This window comes from Apteryx mantelli, chromosome 29, assembly GCF_036417845.1.
Source record: "Apteryx mantelli isolate bAptMan1 chromosome 29, bAptMan1.hap1, whole genome shotgun sequence".
Lineage (NCBI taxonomy): Eukaryota > Metazoa > Chordata > Aves > Apterygiformes > Apterygidae > Apteryx > Apteryx mantelli.
This window is the reverse complement of record NC_090006.1, coordinates 4,330,850-4,350,131: the sequence shown is the minus strand read 5'-3', so window position 1 is coordinate 4,350,131 and position 19,282 is coordinate 4,330,850. Positions and strand designations below refer to the sequence as shown.

Sequence of the window (19,282 nt, the reverse complement as noted above, 5' to 3'; positions counted from 1 at the left end):
AATTTACTTTGCATTCAAGCTAATGTGCCTCCACTGGGATCAGCCTAATACACTGTGGTTGATCTGTTACTCAGGCTATAAACCTCTTACACCTACACTGGCTGTGAAACTAATACCTTGGTAATACTGGAGTGCTGCTCTGGTGAATCTAGGCGAAAGGATATGCTCTGAGTTTATAGCAGAGAAGGGATTAATGTTCTGGGTGGCTGATTTTCTATTACTAATCTAGCTAGTGGCATCGAGGTGTCTTAAGCAAAGGCATAAAAACGGGCAATGCCTCATGCTGACGTTTGAATAAGTGGGTCAGTCCATTCTGAAGACAAAACAATATTGTTTAGTTATTTTTATGGCATTTGGTGATATAACAGTAAAAAATAACTGGAACACATCAGATGTCCTAGCAACTGATATTTTTCTGTGGCCTTCTCTTCCCAGCTTTGTCTCTGCTCCAGGCTCTAGGACTGCAAAATGCCCCCACCCGAGTATGGTGGCTCTGGGAGTGGACCGCAGTGGACGTTCAATTGATTAAGACATTGGTGTCAAAGAGACCCTTTTCCAGTTTGTCGTCTGAAGCCAACAGTGCGGGGCTCAGGAGAGACACGGAAGAGGAGAAGTTTGCTTCCACCAAGGTAATGCAGGAGGGAGAGAGAGGTGAAGTGGTCTTCCTTCAGGTTCGAACTAGCTGAGTCTCCACTCACCTTAGTTGCCATTGAAAACTTGAACCCTTGCTAAAAGTTTCAGGAGAAAGGGGTGAGTAGGAAGGGAAGGTTTAGGTCTAGAAACACCAAGAAACCTGCCATTTTTGCACACGCCTAGGGACGGTTTGGGTGAATGAGAGGGTATGGCTTGGTCCAGACTCACTGTTCAAAATCTTTTTCAAAGGCTGTGAACCTTTCTTTGGAGAACCGGAGAAGAGGCTCATGTGGCTGTTTGTGGACAGCACCTGCCAAGTTCTTCCTCGCTGTGATGGTGAGGGACTAAATACAAGCCATGCTGGGGAACCAGCATTTTTCCACAGCAAGTCTCATGGGCCGTGGACTCACATTCCTGATCAGTGGTAATTCCTGGATGAAAAACATCCTTCTTTCAAGGTAAGCATCTGGCTCTCAAGCCAGCCAGAAAAGGCTTTGGGGATTTCTCAGCGGATCGGTACTGGACAGAGTTCAGTCTGGCTGCATTGTATAATAAGATTGCAGACGTATGCCCTTAACTACATGCAACACATTTGCTCTGATCCTTCTTCTAAGGCGAATGCTTTACACCACACCGGTACATAAACGGGTGCCTTTTCCTTGCCACAATAAGAAATATAACTAGCTGCTTTTGAACACATGAGGAAAAAGTGTCCTGCAATGTGCTGTTACATGACATCACGCTCCTGGAGGGCAGATCACTTTACAATTAAGTAGCCCTCCCCCTTCTCCCTCCCTGATTCGGTGTAATGGGCCAAGGTCCCCTCTCAGCACCGCAGCACTGCTGTCTGCCGTCAGATAACCATGGTGCAAAGGCGAGAGCTCTTGGCAGGTCGTGAAGAGGATAAAACCCACTCTAAAATAAGGTGTTGCTCAGCTGTTAGAGAGCTTGTAGACTTGTGAAGGAAAAAAAAACCCTGGATCTTGTAGATAAACCACAATTTCTGTGGTTCCCAGAAGGTGTCCGCCTCTGAGCAAGACACTCCTGCCTTATCTAGCTGTGTGCAGCTGGGGCATCCTGCATCTCCTGCCAGGGGAGGGGACCGCGATAAGCAAAAATGAGTCTTTCTAATCAGCAGATGTCTTGGGCTCCTGGAGGATGCAGTCATCTTCTTTGGGCAGAGACTTACGAAAGACAAGAGAGGAGCACTTCACTTCACTTGAGAGTCTGAAATATTTAGGAATAAAGTCTGTGTTTCTCATTTCTCACTGTGTATGTCTGGCCGTGTGTTATATTTATGCTGCGTAAAAGCTGTCCTGTGGCAGAAGGCTAAGTGCTCGTGAGAAATCAGATCTGTGGGTCTGATTCATCACTTTATTTAGTTGTTTGCAGTGATGCAATGTGGGTACAGATTGCAGTTGTATATTTTGCATCAACTTGTTGGTGTATAAATGAGTGTCCTATGTGCAGCCTGAAGCTGAACTGTGCTTTTAATGACACAGATAGTTTTACCTTTTTCTGCTTTTCTGAGGTGACAGAGCCAAGTTGGAGTTGGGGGCCATGTGAGCAAGCAAAGTTAAACCAAGGGAAGCTGCAGTACCAGGATGAGGGAGCGCTTTGCAGTAGTCCTGCCGCTGGAAAGAGAGGAGTCTGCTTGCCAGAAGGGAATAATTGCACAGGACTCCAAGTTATTTCAAAGGGATGTTTTGCAAATAGAGTCTAGCTCACTTTGTTGGTGACCTGTCATGGAGGATTATTACCAGCCAAGGCACACAGCGATGGCAGGAAACCATCTGAGAGACAGGCTGTTTCTTTTCCTGCTAGTGGGATGTGTATGCAACATGACAAAACCACAGCACAGACCAGATTCCCTGCCCCGTTTTAACTTGCAGATCAAGGATGCTTCCACAGTATACAAAACAAATTTCACTCATAACGAATAATTGTGTCCCTTTGGTATGAACGCAGAACTTTGACGTAGGTCGGATCTTCAGTCCGTGCACTGATGGCTTCAGCATCCCTGGCCGGAAAGTCGCCCGGGTTGCACGAGCGCAGCAGTACCAGCAGCAGGGCCAAACAGGAGCAGGAAGGATCCTTCCTCTAAGTGCTACTTGGAGTTAAAGTGTAACCGGTTCCTACCTGGAAACGGCAGGGTATTTCAAACTGATTCATACTATTAGTTATCAAGGAGCAAGACTTCAGAGTGCAGGGGAAAGGGCTTATTAAGGTAAGTGACACTGTAATTCCCCCACCCTTCTCACCCTTGCCAAACGCATCGGAAGGAGATTAGCTGTTGTTGACTGTTGTTTATGGAGTAGAAAATCTAGATAAACTTCATGGGGCAATACTGAAAAGTGTTCTCCTTAGAGGAGTTTTAATTCAGCCATTTCCTTGTATAGAGTAATTTTGCTGTAAGAAAAGGAAGTTCTTAGGCCAGTGTTTGATTTATAGCTGTGCTTAGTTTTGCAGACATGAATGATCAGACCGGCTTCAGCGGGGAGTGCTGTCTGCTGAGAATTAGATATATGCATATGGCTTTTCCGGTCTGAAGTGCCATTGAAGCTTGCAAACACGGCATCAAGCCAGCCATGAGCAGCATTCGTTTTGTTTAGTCTCTTTAGAGAAAACAGCTCTATCGTAATCGAACGGCCTCTGCCGGGGGTACGACAGTGGGGGGAAACGAAAGAGCGGTTAAGCAATCGCGGGCTCCTCTCTGTTGTTTGAAGAGTTGTTATAGGCTCCGCTTTCTATGGAGGGTTACGGGGCTTCAGCGCGGGCCGGACTCGTCCACCCGGGGCTGCAGCGAGGCCCTGCCCCGAGGAATGGGAAAAGCAAAGGGCAGATTCATGGCAGATTCACTCCACTCGTTCCCCAAAATGCCAGCACTGGCGCGTGGGCGTTTCAGCCCCACATGTTGCCCGTGGGTCACGGACGCTTTTAAGGATTTTTCCTGCCCCAGCAGCGCAGGCCGGAATACGATGCCAGATGCCCCAAATGAAGCCGCCGTGAGTCACCCATGTGACACAGCATTATTACTGTTATTTTTTCCAGTAGCACTGTGTTCCCAGAGCAAAGAAGTGGCTCCCAACACAAACATCTTACAGTCTGACCGCGGGAGGGAGGAGGCGAGCGTGCGCCAGCGCCCGGCATTTCGTAACGCGCTGCCCGGCCGCTGCTCCGTGCCAGCCCCTCCGCCCGTGACTCCCGGGCCATCGCCTCCGCGTGGCAAGAGCAGCCCGTCTTTTTCGTTTTTTTCCCCAGGCCCGCGCTACCCGAGCCGCGGCTTTCCCGCGGGCCGGGCTGTGAACCCGGGGCGCTTTATTCTTCTGATCTTTTGCATCCTCAGAGGATGGTTTTACAGTGACGCTTTTATTACTTGTTTCCAAAGGCTCGAGCATCCGATAAAGCACTTTGCACTATCCCGGGGTTTCGCAGTGCTTTATGCAAAGGGCTCAGCCGTGATTTCGGTGCACGTGCCCGCTGCAGAGCCCACCTTCCCCGCAGCCCCTGTGCAAGCCTTCCTCAGCGATGCTGAATTCAGAATAACCCCTGAAGGCGGAAGCGGAGGACGGTGCTGTTCTTGCAGTCCCAGGCCAAGACTAACTTGCCTCCACCTCTTAGAGGCCTGTCAGAGGGCTGTCAAACACCGTCGGTTTGGGTGGATTTCATGGTGGAACAGAAGGATCGTCCCTATTGCGAAATGCACGGGAACAAGAGGAAAGAGGAGTGCTGGGAAACGGGGGTGACCTCGGTCTTCTCCTGGAGGAGGCTGCAAATGGGGATTAATGCCAGAGGGAGCCGGTGGCTACGACAGCCGCCCCTGCAGCCCTCCTTTGCTCGCCGCGCGTGAGGAAGGCCCAAATTGCTCCCGAATTACGGTCCTCCCAGGCACCCCGGGGTTTAGGTAAACAAGGCAAACTGCAGAGTCATGCCGCTTCCTCCTCGGAGGTAAGGGAGGGCCCGGAGCCAACACAAGCTCTCCTGAGCCTTTCTGCATGCTTGTCGTCCTCCCCCGAGGCCGGGCTCCCGGCGGACAGCGCTGGCCTGCCCCGAGGGCGACGAGTGTGCTGGTTCTCTGCCACAACGGGGGCGCCCCTCTGCTGCCTGTCCTCCTTTGGCACACGTGCCAAGGGCTGCTTCCTCTCAGAGATCCCCTAGTTCTCCAGGAAAATCACACATTTGTTCATCTAATGCCCACGGCTTCCTCCTTCCTTCCCTCCCTCCCAGGCTTGGCCCCAGGGCGCCCTGGAAGAGCTGGCTCTGCTGCACGTGTGGGGTTGCACCAAAGCTTGCAGCAGGGGCGTGCACTTGCGTGAGGTACAGGCACTTGCACAAGGGGTGGGCACTTGCACCCGCCATGCCCGGACCACATGCTTGCACAAGTAATGGGCTCCTGCATGAAGGATGGGTGCTTGCACTAGGGTCATGCACTTGCACCCTCCGTGCCCCGGGAACCCACTGTCCCCAAGGTGCGTGTTTGCTCAAGCGATGAGTGCTTCCATGAGGGGTATGCACTTGCGCCTGCCATGACTGGAATGCACTTGCATGAGGCAAAAGTGTTTGCGCAAGGGGCGTGCACTCACGCCGGCCATGGAGTCGCAACCGCTGTGCCTCGGGCTCGTGCTTGCACGAGGAGCACCTGATTGCACAGGGGTTGTGTGCTTGCATCTGCCGTGCCTGGAAGGGTGCTTGCACGAGGACGGGCGTTTGCACTAGGGCCGTGCACACCTGCCCGCTGCTCCCGGGGCTGGCGCTTGCACGAGGGCCGTGCACACCCGTCCGCCGTGCCCGGCGCTGGCGCTTGCACGAGGGCGCGCGCCGCTGCTCACCCCCCCCCCCCCGCCCGCACGCGGCTGGCGCGCGCTCCCGCGCCGCGGCTCCCAGCCCGCGCACCGCCGCCGGCCGCGGGAGAGCCAATCAGACGCCTCCTTTCCCCCCCCGCCGCACGCCATTTGCTGCGGGCCCTGCCAATTCCCCCCCCTCCGTCCTCCTCCGGCCTTCTGTGACGTCGGCGCGCGGGGCGCCCGGGAGCGCGGGCGGCGGCCCAACCGGCGGCCGGCGGCGGCGGCGGCGGCTCCCCATTGGCGGGGCGCGGCGCGGCGCGGGGCGGGGCGTGGGCGCGGCTTTAAAGCGGGGCCGGGGCGGCGGCGCGGGCCCCGCGCGGCCCGGCCCTGGGAGCCCCGCCCCCTCCCGCCGCCGCCGCCGCCGCCGCCGCCCGGGCCGGGCGGATGGAGCTGAGCTGCGCAGTCGGGGGCAGCGCGGCGGCGCCGCCAGGGCCCGGCCCCCCCCCGCCCGCCGCCGCCGCCGCCCCGGGGCCGCCCATGGACGGCGAGGACTACGAGAGCCTGCCCAGCGGCGCCTCGCTCGGCACCCACATGATGGCCGGGGCGGTGGCGGGCATCATGGAGCACACGGTCATGTACCCGGTGGACTCGGTCAAGGTGCGCGGCGGCGGCGGGGGGGAGCGGGCCGGGCCGGGCGGCGCGAGGGGGCCGCGGGCTCCCTGACGGCGGGGTGCAGCGGGGCGGGGGGGGCGTGCATGAGGCTGCACCGGGCCGGGGGGAGCATGCACGGGGCTCCCGGCGGTGCACCGGGGCCGGGGGTGTGTGCACGGGGCTGCACCGGGGCGGGGGGAGCATGCACGGGGCTCCCGGCGGTGCACTGGGGGTGGGGGGAACATGCACCGCGGTCCTGGGGCTGCACCGGGACAGGGGGGGCGTGCACGGGGGTCCCGGTGGTGCACCGGGATCGGGGGGTGTGCACGAGGATGTAGGGGTTGGCAGTGTGAGAGGGATATTGGGGTGCAAGGTGGGAGAGGTGTGCAATGGGGGGGTAAAGTGTGCTTGGGGGGGGCGTATTGGGGCGCAAGGGGGGGAATTGTGCTGGGGGCGAGGGGGGGGTTGCACCAAGGCGCAGGGCTTGCTGCTGCTCGCTGCCGCGAATGCACCGGCAGAGGTGGCAGGTTTTCACGCGCTGCTGGCGGCCTGGTGCCGTGCGCGCTCGGCATCGCCGACTACCCGGGAGGAAAACTTTGCGGGTCGCTAAAGTGGTCGGGAACGTGCTGCAAAGGGTGTTCGCTCCGCCTGCCGCGGGTTTGAAGTTCCCACCCTGCATCTCTCCCTTCTCCGACTTGTTTTGGGCTCTCTGTGTTGTTGGGAGAAAATAACGCTGGGGAAAGCCAAGCGACCTGGATGTGGTATTGCCGGTGCAAACGGATCCTCCGGGATCCAGTCGCGAAGGGCTGAGAACAGATGCTCTAATTTCTCCTCTTTTAATGCAGGACTCCGAGAAAGAGTAGAAAGAGGAGAGGAGAGGCGATGCCTTTGCATCGCGGCACCGAGCGTGCTGCCAGCGTGCTCACACGAGCGCTCGGAGGAAGCGCTCTCGGCCTTTCTCCGTGCTTCGCCCGGCTGCTCCGCGGGCCGGGTCCGCCTGGTAGCTGGGGGCTCCTCGGAGCAGCAGCGTGTCGTCATGCCGGACTTTCTGGTGTTGCTGAAGAGGGCGTTTCCTCCGTGGGGAAATGGGCAGGGATAGAGCGAAAATGAAAGCCCTGCCTGGTTTCCCGTAGCTGGAGGTGCTGGGTGGTAAAAGCAACAGAGCATCCCGAATTGCTTCCCAGGCTGGCGCTGCCGGCTTGCGGCTCCTCGGCAGGGCGAGGAGACCACCCAGCTCATGCCTTGCACTTAGCGTAGCCCCGTGCAGCAGACCACCTCGAGCTGCCCAAAAGCAGATAAATGCTCCTGGAAAATTCTCGCAGATTTGGCCAAGCTCAAAACTCGACATGTCGGAGGCAGAATAATATCCAGCCTGCAGATTTTGGGTCCTGCTCTAGGGATGGGTACATGCCACGTGTTTGCGCCTGTTCTGCATGCAAAAGGTGACAAGAACTGACCCCAAAAGGGCTGTTTTGTAATGTCAGTAATGGCCCACTAATTATGCTTGTAGCAGCAGCAGTCTTTCACTTTACTGTGGGAAATATGCCCCTTTTCTCCTACAGAAAAGAAGCAAACTTCTTCCCTTGCCTGGCTGTGCAGGTGTGACTTTGTGGATAATGTTTACTGGAACAAGTCATGGTTGAGCAGAGCCGGTGGAGAGGCAGTTTTTCTGCGGATGCCGCAGAAAGCGGCATTGCATGCAGCCGGCCTCTTAGATTGCTGCTTAAAGGAAACATGCTTTGGTTCCAGCAAGTCATTTCCTCCCAAAGAGAAACTGAAAACATTGCAATTTGGGGAATTGTTCGCTTACCCAATTCCTCAGCGTGGGGAAGTCGGGGCAGAGCTGGCTGCGATGACGGCTTCCTATTAAGGGCAGCTGCGTGGATGGCGAGTCAAGGCAAGCTGTTAACAGTGCCCGGTAGACCTCCGTGAAGTTTTGTAGATGCACCTGGGCGATGCAGTGTGCCAGCTCACCCGCGCCTGGGCAGCAGCACTGGTGCTGGGGCAGGAGCCAGGGTGCAAATTTGCAGCGCAGGTGCCCACATGCAGCCTCTTAACCACCTGGCTGCGATTACCCTGCTGGGACTTAAAGCATTGCTCGGTGTTGGCGCTGCGGCAGCCCGTGCATCTCTTGCAGCAGCGTCGCTGCTTGGTACAGGAGGAAACGCATGAGAGACCGACGTGTGCTTTGCCATCTACAACTTGGGTTGGAGACTTGTGATAACTGAGAGTTGCTTTGTGTGTCTTTTCCTTCCTATCGTTTTGCTTCTAATGGTAAATAAAGATCCCTTTACGGCTGCAAGCTTAACTATGTGTTGACCTCTGTCTTGCCCGCTTAACTCTGTGGTTGCATCAAAAGATGGGTTTGACCAGCAGGATTTTAGAAGTGTGCTGATGGCGTGTTGCTGTTTTCTGGTACTGCTTAGGCTTGTTTTGTTTTGTAGCTGCTGAAAACAGCTGTCCTGGCGAGCCTGATCGCTTGTCAGATTAATCTTAGAAATCAGCGTGTCGAGGACTTCTTGTTGTGATGCTGCAGGAGGGAATTTCTGGAGAGCTCCTCTGGCTTAAGCCGTTCAGGGGCCGTTGGTAAAATGAAACATCCCACCGACTTCCCTGTTGCTAGAGAGGGAGGTAAAAGCAAAGAGGGAGCTATGATAAGGCTTTTGGGGAGGGATGGGGTGACCGTGCGCTCGGTTCCTGGGCCCGGGACCGTTGCTCCTTTGCCCACGCTTGCATGCAGCCAGGAGGAGGTGTGTTTTCATGCCGCGCGTTTAGAGCACTCTGAGGGAACGGAGCGGTGCTAATGGAGCTGCTAGGAACTACTAGCAGACTAATTAAGTGCTTAAACCTGAATGCTCTGACCTGTCTGTATCACTTAAGCGCAGAGGCATAGACTGGATTGAGTGCCAGGTTGATGGAGAGGACGTAGAGTAGGGGAGAGGTCTGTGGCAGAGCAGCCGACATCGGTGTAGCTGCTCGTGTCCAGCCGGGAGGCTGGAGGTGTCTCCCCCTTGCAAATGTTCGCATCGCCTTGTTGGAGGCGTAAGCGTGTGCCTGGGAGACGAGCTCAGCCCCGTGATCGGCCCTTGCGTGGCTTGTTCCAGCAGTGGCCCTGGCACCCTCTGCTAGAGGCTACGACGTACTCCGAAGTGCTTAGTGGGAGCTTCGTTCCAAGGCTATGCAGCAAAGTACACCGGGGTCTTGTAAAAAACAGTCATTTGAGCTTCACCACGCTGCATCTGTGGTGCCTCTTCTTGTCCACCTTCTCCAGCCGTTACGATCGGACGTGATCGTTGCAGTAAACTGACTCTCCTCCGGCTTGCGTCCTGGTAAAGCATGGGGTGTTCCTTAGTGTCTGCTCTTCTGCTGGTCGCAGGAAGACCAGTGCATTTGTTTGTTGTATAAATGTGCAGGGTGAACTTTGAGACAGCGTGCAACACTCAGAAAAAAGAGCGCGGGCAAACTACATCTGAGCTTATTTGTACAGTGGCATGTCAAGTTAGTGACGCTCTGCTGGAATATGGAAAACTGAACATCTAACTCTCATCAGTAAAAACGCTTCCAGATTTGTGAAAATGATTTATCCTGGATTGTTGCTAATGCCTGAGAAACTTCAGAAAAGTGCATTGCTTATTTGCCAGCGTGTTGCAGTGTGTTGGCAGCAGCGCAGCTACGGCTCGCTTTTTGCACTAATGCGCTGCCGGTGCCGTGTGGCCCGTGCTCGTGGTCCCTGGGATCCGTAGCTGTGCAGTCCTGGAGATGAAGTGGGGTGTGATCAACAGGTACAGGCTTTCTCCTTTGGAAGGTCTCGCCTCGTGCTTCAAGCTAGGACGGAAGGAAGGAAGCCTGGGTGCTGTTCTCCAGGTGGCATCTGTGACGACCGTGCCGGTCACTCAGTTTGCAAACGGCCTGGTGAGCCCGAGGTGGTGACTTGCTTTCGGCATTGCTCCTTGCGGGCGGGATTCGGAGGGCGCTTGCTGGTCGGCGTGCCCTGCTGCCTTACGCAAGGAGGATTAATGGAGGTAGGTGGAGAAGTTTCTTGGCTGTTTAACAGCAGGGGCGGGAGGCTCCTGAAGGAGTTTGCTGACTTCAGATAGGTGTGAAAACCTAGAGGCAGGAGGCCTGCGTAGCTCGCGGCAAGTTGGCTGTCTCCGTTTGCGGACCTTTAAAGTTGCAGCACCTTCCTTCAACCCACGATAAATTCATCCTGGACAAAACACAGCTAAAGCTGTTTTCAGCTCTGTGCCTCTTGCGTCGCAGCGGCCCCGCGCGAGATCTTTACATCTGCTCCCTGGGCTGTTTGTCCGGTTTGCGTCCGTGGCTTTGATGAAAGGTGGAAGCCTGTGGGTTTGGCTGTGGCCTTAGTGATGCAAAGTGCAGCTTGCATCGGTTAGGTAAATACAAAATGCGCTTAATGGCCCTGTCTGGGATGCAGCGTGAGCTTTTGAACCCCGCTGGAGTGGGTCGGATGATATGCACAAAACTGGTATTTATCCATTCCCACGCGAAGGTGGGCAGATGCTCTGCCACTTAGCTGTAAGAGCGGGGAAGATGCGGGATGGTGCCCAAAGACACGGCAGCGCGTGCTCGGCACCTGCGCTAGCACCAGGTTATTGCTTTACCGGAGCATGTCCCCGAGCACCTTTTGGAGGAGATGGAGCTGATGCATGCTTAACTACGCCGGCTTTGGAGGCTTCCCACGCGTGCCGGCCCGGTCCTGGCTGCCTGCTGCTGATGGCAGAGCATCCTGCAGCAGCTCCCGCCCGCCGTCCCGAAATCCTTCTGCTCTGGGATGCTCGAAGGCTCAGAAACCTGCACAACGGTTGGAAAACCCTCCTGTCTGCTGACTGAAAGCTGAGAACCAGCTTCAAAAACTGGCTTTAAATGCCTCCCAAGATAATTCGGTGTTGCCGCTGCCTTTAAAGGAAGGCTTTTCTGAGCTTTTGGGTCTATTTCCAGCGCTGCTCGTGGGTTACAACACGCTTTGCGCTCCGAAACAGGAAGCTTTGCTCGAGGCAGCCAAATTCCCTGTTTCTAATCTGAGCTCCTCAGCACCGAGGGAAAGTGGCCTTGGAGTCTGCTGCTGGCTTTCTCCAAACACGGGCTCGGGTTTTAGTTTGCTGCAGGCCTTGGGCGTAATTTGCCGGCTTCCCTGCTCTGTTTTCGCTTGCTTTATCGGGCCAGGCTGCAGGCTTCTCGGCGCAGCGCTGCTTGGCCGCAAACGCATGCGGCAGTGCTGTGCTTATAGCTTTTGCCGGGGGTCGCAGGACATACCTACCTGCCTCATCTGGTGGGTAATTTTCCTGGGGTGCTTGTCATTAAAGCCAACAGCTGTTTAACTGCATTTCCTGGCTCTGACCTGCAAAGCAGGGTGGCCGAATCCTCTTGTGCTTGGGATGTGAAATGTTGTCCCCGGAGTAATACCCGAGTGGTAAAAGCTGTATGAAAAGGTGAGAAGCAGAGCGGCGAGGGAGCTGGTGAATCCTTCCAGCAGGCTGCAGCCTGTTAGGGCGATGCCTCGTCATTAGTGACCTTAGATTTCCCCTAAAGTCTTAAATTCAGCCAATTGCTGAGTTGCAGTGACTTAGCAAATGTAACTCATGTTCTATTTCTAGGAGACTGGCTGCAAATCAATGATTTGTTTGAATTAGCCTCACATACTGCTTTAGCACTCTAACTAGTATCTCGGTTTTATTGTGCCGGGTTAAAGTCCTGGGTTCAGTCCGCGCTCTTGTGTTGGAGTGGTCGCTGTGCGAGTGCTCCTCTTTTTCCAAGAACTTGGGCGGCTCGTGGAATCCAGTGCCCAAGCCCAAAGCGTTTTTATTGGCTTAATCACGCCTGAAAGCTTAGCTGTAGTATTGCCTCCTGGCTAATTGCTTATGTAAATTGATAAACTTGCAGGGCTGTGTCCTCGTATGGAAAAAGTGGAAGTGCATGCGAGTTCCTCGCTCTTTCAGAAGCGCCGTTGGGCGGCTGCCAAGGCGCAGGGCAGCGGCGCTGCTTTGCCCAGGAGTCCAAGGACGGCGCTCCCGGAGCGTGGGCCCGCTAGCGCTTAAAGAAATCTGAGCAATCGCCGGCTTTTCCTGGGTTAAGGAAGGGCTGCGTGCGGCGTTGCTGTTGCAGCGCTGCAGGCGGCCGGCAGCTCCCCGCGCTTGCTCGCTTGGGTCGGGCTCCAACGCACGCAGCCGCGGCGTGAACCGGGGAGCGTGGAAACGTGCGATTGCACAAGCCGGCCCTGCCGCGTGCGTTTAAACGCAGATACTATCTGTGCCCGGAGGCGTTATGTGGACGCGTTAAAGCACCAGTGTGGTCTCTCCTCTGAGTAGTCCTAGAGCGGGTCCAGGACTAAAGCCTGCTAATTCAGAAGGAGCTTAAAATAATTGCCTCTCTGAGCCGCAGCCTGCACCCCGGCAAAGCAGTCGTGGCGTCGGCTGCGACACTTGGATCGTAACTAAAGCAAAAGACTTTAAATCTTCAGGGCTAACGTTACGCTTCGCGAGCTGTGCTGGCGCAGGAGCAGTCTGCTTCCTTATCTTCTCACGCTTATCTCCTGTGCCTATGAGCTGGCCTAACCTCCAGTGCGGTAACTGGTTGTAACGTACTATAAAATCATTTAAAGGAAACTTTATTCCGGTGATGGAGTAGGGTCCCAGCTAACTCGCTGCAAGACCTTCCTTCCTGTAAAACCCGAATGACCTTTTCCTTAACTGTATTTCTCAAGCTTCTCCTTAAAGGGATTTAATTGGATGGAGACTGGTGCGGGTTGCCAAATGCTCGTCTCCTGTGGCTGCACGCTTTCCCAGGGTCCTTCCTCGTTTAAAGGCATGAGGCTGCTACCAAAGGGCCTGTCACTCTGGCAGTATCTCTTCAGACCGGTTTTGGTGCGGTAGGATGTAGCGTGGGCTTGCCGCAGACCTTCTGCAGGACCTGCGTGCTGCTCAGCGGTGGAAGATGCTCTCTGCATCTCGGTGCTCTCCGTTTGCTCGGCCTTGCTGGGATGGTTGTGGAGGCTGCAGCCCTGCCAGTGTCTCTTCCACCCCTGGGGAGAGGTGCCTGCAGTCTGGTCCTTGCAAAACTCCCATTGCTCCTGCAGGTTGGTGTCACCGGTGCCATGGGAGATGACATCAGTCTGCAGAAGCTTGAAACTAAAGTAGTTTTTTCTCGCAGCGAGTAATTAAGTGATGGCAGTGAATTTAACAATGTTTTGGATACCAGAAGTTTAACTGGGTTCAAAATGTCTGGAGTAAAGGCCTGTTGAGGGCTGATGAGCACAAGGATGCAGCTGGAACCTCCTAGCTCAGGAAATGAGGGGGCTGCAGGTCACCAGCAGCTGGGAGGGTCGAGCGGGCAAAGGCGGCTCCGTACTTCCCGCGCGCTCTGCCAGCTGGCTCTTCCCTGGGCGCCACGCAGGACAGCAGGATGGCCTTCGCCCATCGCACCCTCGGCAGAGGGTTTCTGCAGCCACCCCGTTTTCTTAGCTTGCACTTCTAGGAAACTCGTTTCTCGCCTCCCAGCCAAGCGGACTAGCCCCACAAGCCAAGCATCAAAAGCAGCTGAGCAATTGCAGCAGAAACAAGCTGAGGCAGAGAGACGGGAGTGTTGTAAGCAAGAGCCAATTAAACACCTAACTGTATTTCTTCACCCAGCCTTTTGAACAACTTTGTTAGCTTAATTCCCTGTACTTTCCGTGCATAAACAAGAGTAGAGGTTACACTTCCCTCTGTGCTGAGCGCTTGTCTGAGCAGATTTGTCACGTTTTAGTGTTGCAATGGAAGTGTGGACTTAATCCTGCTGCTCTGGCAGGCCAGGCATGAAGAAAGAGGGGGAAACCAGCTGTCGGCACCTCGCTGTCAGCTGCCGATGGGTTGGTGGATGAGCCCTCGCCTGCGGTTCGGTCGCCTCTCTAGGGCAGCGATGGTCTGAAGAGGCTGGCTCCGTAGCTCCTGTGCCACCAGAGCTCTGGGAATAAATTCCTCGCCCCTCCGGCGGAGGCACGTGTTAGATTTTGGGAGTCTCGCAGCTCTAAGTCCTGCGGCTCGTGCTCGTTCAAGTCAAGTAACTGAGGCCTCTCCCTTTGTGTGCTTTGTTGCAGACGAGGATGCAGAGTTTGCAGCCGGACCCCAAAGCCCAATACAGGAGTGTGTACGAAGCACTGAAGAAAATCGTTCTTACGGAGGGTTTCTGGAGGCCTTTACGTGGGATTAATGTCACCATGCTGGGGGCTGGCCCTGCCCACGCAATGTACTTTGCCTGCTATGAAAAAATGAAAAAGACTCTAAGTGATACTATTCAGCATGGAGGAAACAGCCACTTGGCCAATGGTATTTTTTTTGCACAAAAAAAAAGCTTGCAGTTAACAGCCTGTCCCTTGCTTGCTTCATACACTTAGTCTGGCACCCTTCACTGTGCTCTGCTCCTGGAAGACCTGCTGTAGGCACCCTGCTTTCAGACTGACACTGTAAATATCCCTACAGGAGGATGCAAGACACAAGCGTAGCCCCGGCTTGCAGGCCTCGGCCCCCGCTTTGGGGAGTGCTGGAAAGGCAGGGGCAAGTCAGGTACGCAAGTGTGGCACCTGCCCTCTAGTTCAGTGCTTTTCCTCTGAAACCCGTGTCCCGTCTTAGGGCTGCTGAGCACTTGGTAAATCTCTTTTCCAGAGGGTATTGAGCTGATATGGGAGGTCTTTGCTGCAGTAGCATCTAACCAGCGAGTCAAAGCTCTAATATGCCATGCAGAGGGACTCTGAAGCAACTTCTCCTGAAGTATGTTTTTGCTTCAAGTGGACTTTTCTGTTCCCTGGGGGAAGGCAGGGGAGCTGCTGACCGACCAGTGGTTAGATGTACCACCCTGAGCATTGCAAATGTGAGTGGCTGCCTTGCACGAACAGATGCTGGGGCAGTTTGTCTGGGGAAAGGTAAGCTGTGCTCCTAGCTAGCTGTCTGAGGCTGCTGCGTTGTAAGCCACCCAGAAGGTCGCATGTGGCTGGGCTGGCTGTCAGCATCAGAGCAGAAAAGCCCTTCCTGGCCTTAAACCCATGGTGGCACCTTCCAAGACTTTAGTCTAATCCAGACTTCTGCACTGAATCTGTGATGTCAAATTATTCTAGTGGGTGTAAGCAATACACGGGGCAAGAGGTGTATAGGATGTAGTCACAGGCTGTTCCTGGCTTTACGCTTGAAGGTATCATCTAAGTCTCTTCTCATGAGGTTTGAAGTACAGGCTCTCCTTGTTCCAGGTGACTCCCTTGGAGCTCCAGCATGGTAAAGTGCACTGCATCCTCGGAGCACTTGCATGCTTTTCTTAAAGATTTTGCTTCTACCAGGAAGAAGGCTTTTGCTTTTAGATGCTGTAACAGCAGAAGCCCTCTAGTTGGACAGCCAGACTTGTTATAAAATGGGTTGTGCAAAAGACATTTCTTGGTCTGCGATATGCTGTGACAGTAGGAATCTGCAATGACAGTGACTTGACTTGACCCAACCAACTGAATTTAAGGGTATGATATCTTTCTGGCTTGCTGCTTTTTCCTAGTAATGTGCTTCCTATGTTTGCCTTTCAAGTAGCTACAGGCTTTCAGTACCAGCGGGAAAACTGAAGTGCTGCATTAATGAGAAAAATGACCGAAAGTCATTTGGGCAACAGAGAATTTGCGATGGAAGCCTACATCAAAGGAGAAGGTGTGGCTCGAGCGGCCCATCCTAGTGCAAACTGCAGAATCATTCATGGCTGGCTGGATGTTTGCAGAATCCAGGCAATTAGCCTTTAAAACTAGCCTGAGCAAATGGATGAAAATGCCTAATTATAGCTGCACTGAGGCAGTTTTAAGCATTGCTCGTTTCTCAGTCTGGAGCAAGCTGCGTTAAGCTGGTGATGCCTTGCGTAGACGAAGCCGTGTCGGTTGTTGTAGGGGGCGGCGAACGCGCCTGGCGCGGAGCTGGGTCAGCATCTAGCAGCGCCGCTCCGGCGAGTGGATTCTGGTTTGTGTCGGACCTCCCTGGCCTGGCTCCGCTGCGCGGGAAGGCAGCCTGGCTAGCGAGTGCTTCCGTGGGGCCGCGGGACCTGGGCGCTCGGCGCTTTGCGCACGCGGGCATACGGGCTGCTGGTGCTGTCGGAGCCGGAGCCGAGCCCTGACCGGTGGCCGTCGGGCCGTTTTGTGAAGGATGCTCTTCTGTCTTGCAGGTATAGCTGGGAGCGTGGCCACGTTGCTCCATGACGCAGTCATGAATCCGGCGGAAGGTAATGCCCGGGGCTGCTGGGGGAAGTGCCGCGGAAGGAGAGCGCTGCGCCCCGTTAGCCGAGGGGTCCTTGGTGCCTTTAGGAAGAACCCTTTGCTTTAGTGACTCCTGTCGCCTGATTCTTTTTAACGAGATCAGATAGGCTAAAGCAGCTCTTCAGGGCCAGCATAGAGGGAGATGTTCTGCCCAGGGCTGCCTGGCCACTGCAGCTGGCTGCGGGGCTGCCGGTGAGACCCCCCTCGTCGGCACAGCACGGCTTTCCAAGAAAACACCCCACCTTTAGGCTCGCTCCAGCTCGGTTAATAGACCCGAGGCTGTGTGACGGTTCCTCAGTAGGAACGGCTTCGGTAGCACGCTGCTCTTCCTCCTCTGCTGGTAAACCTCTGCTGATGGTGGATTTTCTGAAGCCCTGTGGACTACCAAAGCAAAACTGAGCTCAGCCACGCTGTCAGACAAGTCTAGCAGCTGGTAGAGCCACGGCGTGGCTGTCCGGGATAAGCGAAATCTAGCAGAAAAAGGAGTAACAGTAAAATGCATCCAAAGCGAAGGCTGAATAGCAGCCAGTCCAGCTAATTAAGTTATCATATATTGTACTCCAGAGCTGGACCAAATGCAAGTTTTTCCTGAAGGGAGGAAAGGTACAACGTTTAAAAACCTTTTAAATGTCAAGTTTGCTTAAGTGATCGCTTGTGGATGTCAAGTTTGCTTAAACGACTTGGGGCAAGGTTCAGTCTGTTGTAATGACCAGGTAAGGTGTGTCTTAACCAGTGTGTTTTTATCTCCCTGCCTCTCTGCCGTCCGGTGCCGCCTGCCCTGCGTTGGTCTCCTCCGGCGCTCTCCTGGACCAGTGGTGAAGCAGCGGATGCAGATGTTCAACTCCCCCTACAAATCCGTCCTGGCATGCGTAAGGACAGTGCAGAAGACGGAAGGGTTTGGTGCCTTCTACCGCAGCTACACCACCCAGCTCACCATGAACGTCCCCTTCCAGGCCATTCACTTCATCACCTATGAGTTCATGCAGGAGCAAATCAACCCTCGCCGGGAGTATAACCCTCAGTCGCACATCGTCTCCGGTGCCCTTGCAGGGGCTGTGGCTGCCGCGGCCACCACCCCTCTCGACGTCTGCAAGACCCTGCTCAACACTCAAGAAAACATGGCCTTGAGCTCGGTGAACATCAGCGGGCACCTCTCGGGCATGGTGAACGCCTTCAAGACTGTCTACCAGCTCGGGGGCATCTCGGGGTATTTCAGAGGGGTGCAGGCACGTGTCATTTACCAGATGCCTTCAACGGCCATTGCGTGGTCAGTGTATGAGTTCTTTAAGTACTTTCTCACAAAGCACAAGTTGGAAAAAAGAACATCCTTTTGAAGGACTTGCCAAGAGTGAACGCAAGCCTCCAGGTCCCCTCTGTGCGTGCCTGTGCCTGCATGCAAGCCGGCAAGCGCTGGGTCTCTGTTGAGGAACATGCCAGGTTTCTGGTGGATTCACAGCTGAAGTCCACTTTTCTCCTCTGGGGGAAGGAGGGTTTAAGTGGTCCTCAGTCACGTGTTCCCCTTGTTGCTTAAACAATGAAATAGTTTATAAAGACTTATAATAATATATATATTTAATAACTTTATTTTGGAGAAGTGAAATTGCTAACTGATATTTTTCTCTGAATACGTTTGAAGGTGTAGTTTACTTCCTCAGCAGAAGGCTTAGGTTATACAGCCTAGGCTGTTTCTTTACAGCAAAGAAGCAAAATATCCTGTCACAGAACTTACTTTTATATAAATATAAAATAGATGGATAATGTTTATCCTTTATTTTTCTACGTAGGCATTTGGTTTGTTTTTTAAATACTATTACAGCTAGGTGCTGAGCTGTTTAAAAAGGGCTAAATTCTTCCACCATGTGTAAGGAAGACGCAAGAGCATTTATTTTTATAGCCAGATTGGCTTTAATTATACAGCGTTTGGACCCCGCACAGTGGCCTGGTTTCTCATTTGGATGTCAAGGTACTTGGTGACCCCTTGAGACTTGCTGGGGATGAGAGGAGAAGGAACGGGGGCAATACTTGCTTTGGGAAGCTGGGAGATCAAATGGAGCACCCAAAACACCTGGTCACTTCTGGGGGTGTGTGTGCGGGGGGGGGAACTTCATCAATTCCACTTTTTTACAAGGAAACTCTTAATGTAGATTTTACGGACTAGTATTTTTTTTTTTGCAAACACTTTTTAAAGGTACATTTTTATGGTGTGTGTGTGTGTGTGCGATAGCTAAACAGGCTTCATCCTCTCTTAATTTATTCATTCTTATTTTTACTAAGGCCCTGATCCTGCTCGCAGGAGTAACCCTGCGCCTCCGGATAGCTCGGGGGTCTAACTGGTGTGCATGGAGCTGCGCGGGAGCAGAGCTTTGGTGTGGCGCTCGGCAAAACCATGCCTGCTTTGGAAGGGTGTCAACTCTATTGCTCTTCCGGGGGCTTCTGGTAAAGCTCCTTTGGGGATGGCTCTTCCCTATGCAACCTTCGTATTTCGCCTTTGCGTGACGGCTCCTTTGCAGCGTGGAGCACGGTGCAATAGGCTGCAGGGAAGGGGCGGCTCCGGCGGAGGGGTCCCGCGGGGCAGGAGGACACTAAGAGCTGGTGGCTTTGCTCCGTTGCTTGGAGAAGCTGAGTCAGAGTGCCTCTTTGGTGGTGCGTGTGCCTTGTGTAAATTACCCTTTGCCATGAAATAAGGTTCTTGATGGCTTTTGTCACTTGGATTGAAATGAGTCTCTTGCTGTGTCACCTTATCTTCAAGTGCAAAACCTGTAACCTCAAGGCCGCTGATCCTCAAGGCTGAGGATCTTCCGGAGCTCTCTGGACAGGGATGTCCTTTCCTATTGACTTTAGAAACTGGAGTTTTGCTAACAGGAACCAGAACTGCACAAAATACTTCCATCTGAGATGGGCATGAACACTTAGATGAGAATCTTGGGTCACTTTAATACTAATAGGC

General features: G+C 54.1%; 1 protein-coding gene across 1 annotated transcript; it reads left to right on the top strand.

The window, feature by feature from the left end:
• The first annotated feature begins 5,861 nt into the window (after nt 1-5,861).
• Nucleotides 5,862-18,265, top strand: SLC25A37 (solute carrier family 25 member 37). Its single transcript, XM_067312514.1, has 4 exons — nt 5,862-6,074; nt 14,161-14,389; nt 16,245-16,301; nt 17,149-18,265. The coding sequence occupies exons 1-4, from the start codon at nt 5,862-5,864 to the stop codon at nt 17,667-17,669; spliced, it is 1,020 nt and encodes a 339-aa protein (XP_067168615.1). The 3' UTR covers nt 17,670-18,265.
• The last annotated feature ends 1,017 nt before the right edge of the window (nt 18,266-19,282 follow it).